General features: G+C 35.8%; 1 protein-coding gene across 1 annotated transcript in view; it reads left to right on the top strand.

The window, feature by feature from the left end:
• Positions 1-1,220: 1,220 nt before the first annotated feature.
• Positions 1,221-1,936, top strand: part of LOC125865462 (uncharacterized) — a 4,569-nt gene continuing 3,853 nt past the window's right edge. Inside the window, exons 1-2 of the mRNA XM_049545660.1 lie at positions 1,221-1,424; positions 1,511-1,933. Of these exons, the coding sequence (XP_049401617.1) occupies positions 1,221-1,424; positions 1,511-1,933 (627 nt within the window). The remainder of the gene's footprint in view (positions 1,425-1,510; positions 1,934-1,936) is intronic.

A 1,936-nucleotide genomic window follows, 5' to 3' on the forward strand; every position in this document is an offset into this window, starting at 1 on the left:
ATTGTGTCATTTATATGTGGTTTAGGAGATCCTTATTTTGTTAAGTTGATGTATGTAGTTGCCTTAATATGTTTATTATTTTAAGTCGCATTAATGCAGTTACTCGCGAAATATTAATGTACTTGTACATGTGATTGTTGTCTAGCATGCTATTCAATGGCTTTTCGTGTATGTTGTAACTTGTAAGCAATATCATTCTAATGTACAGTAAGTTGAACAAGAAAGGTTATGTGGAGGATATCCCTTCTAATGTATTATACTATGGCATACCTTTAGTGTGGCATACTCTCACACATTGAATACCTTTTAGTGTATTTGGGGTTATGTTGCCATTTTGTTTTTTGAAAATGATTGTAGTTAAATGGTAGTTTACTGAATATGTGGATACTTTCAGATTGTTATTTGCATTCATATTTATTTTGTGTCGGTGCATCTTCTATTTGAATGTATTGTATGTATGCATAGAATCAGGTTACTATGAAGTTATTTGAATGTGTCGGTGCATATTTATTTTGTATGTATGCATAGAATCAGGTTACTATGAAGTTATTAATGTAAAAAAAAGTGCAGTTTCATATTTTAGTATTTCTTAATTACAGGGTATCAGATTTTATGTGTTGGCTCGCCCGATCGAACCCCCGCGCATGCAGGTTTATGTGAACCATAACATAGTTACAGATTTGAAGGGGAAGCTCACACCGACCCAATTCAATCTATTTAAAGATACATATTTTGGAGCATATACCAAAATGCACGTGTGTGGGGCGCAACCACAAATCTTTAGGTGTTTGATGGTATGTGAATTGGAGGACAGTTCCCCGGATGAACTGTTCTTTCGTATAAATCATACCACACTCCGTTTTGGTATTCAAGAATTTGCCATCATTACTGGGTTGAACTGCTTTGCTGATAAAGACGATTTCTTGTTTGACACAAGTGAGCCAAACAGATTAATCAATCAGTACTTTGAGGGCAAAAGTATTATCAGAAAAGCAGAGTTGATCAGTAAGTATAAAAACAAGGTATGGGGTGATGGGAATGATGACGATGCTATTAAATTCGCAATTCTGTATTTTATCAGTACGTTCATCTATTCCGGTGAGAAGAAGAGCTCATCAATTCCAAGGATACATTTTGATCTAGTTGAGAGCGGCCGGTACAATGAATACCCCTGGGGAAAAGATGTTTTCTCCAAATTGGTCAAAAGCATAACAAAAAAAATGGATGCCAAGAAAAAGTATTATAGAATTGATGGTATGCCTCTTGCCATGCAAGTTTGGAAATATGAATGTTGTTCTGCTGTTGATCTGAATATTGCTGAAAAGAAGACCAATCGTATTCCCAGACTGGTCAATTGGAGGACCAGAAACAGCAGAATACATTATGAATTCCTAATGGAAGGAATGTTTGGTGATAACGGCAATTCGATAATTTAACATATTTTCATTATTCAATTAGTACAGATATCGTTGTCTATCAATATACTTGTTTATTATAATTGTTTTGTGCGCAGTTAAAATACAAAAACATTCAACCTTCACTAAAAGAGATTGCATTTTATCAGCTTCCATCAAAAAGTGATGCAATCCCCGAGAATACCTTTCAAAAAGTTGGCGACAAAGATGATGACGAAGATGATGATTTCACTTCAAAGCCTCCAAGTCATAAGCCACACAATAAAGAAAAAGGTAAACAGAAGGTAACTGTTTCATTGTCCACATCGATCAAAAAGTTCAATATGCATGCAGGTTCGAGTTGTAAGGAGAAAAGTCCACCAGTATTGCATGGTTACCGTAAGGCAAAGAGTACACCCTTTAGTTCTGTTTCAACCCCCGTGGAGAATAATGTACCAGTACAGGAGTTGTATAATCAGCCGGATGATTCTGCCAACACTACACCACCAATGAGTTCGAAACAACCTCAAGATACCAAGGCA

This window comes from Solanum stenotomum, chromosome 5 (genome assembly GCF_019186545.1).
Source record: "Solanum stenotomum isolate F172 chromosome 5, ASM1918654v1, whole genome shotgun sequence".
NCBI classification, from domain to species: domain Eukaryota; kingdom Viridiplantae; phylum Streptophyta; class Magnoliopsida; order Solanales; family Solanaceae; genus Solanum; species Solanum stenotomum.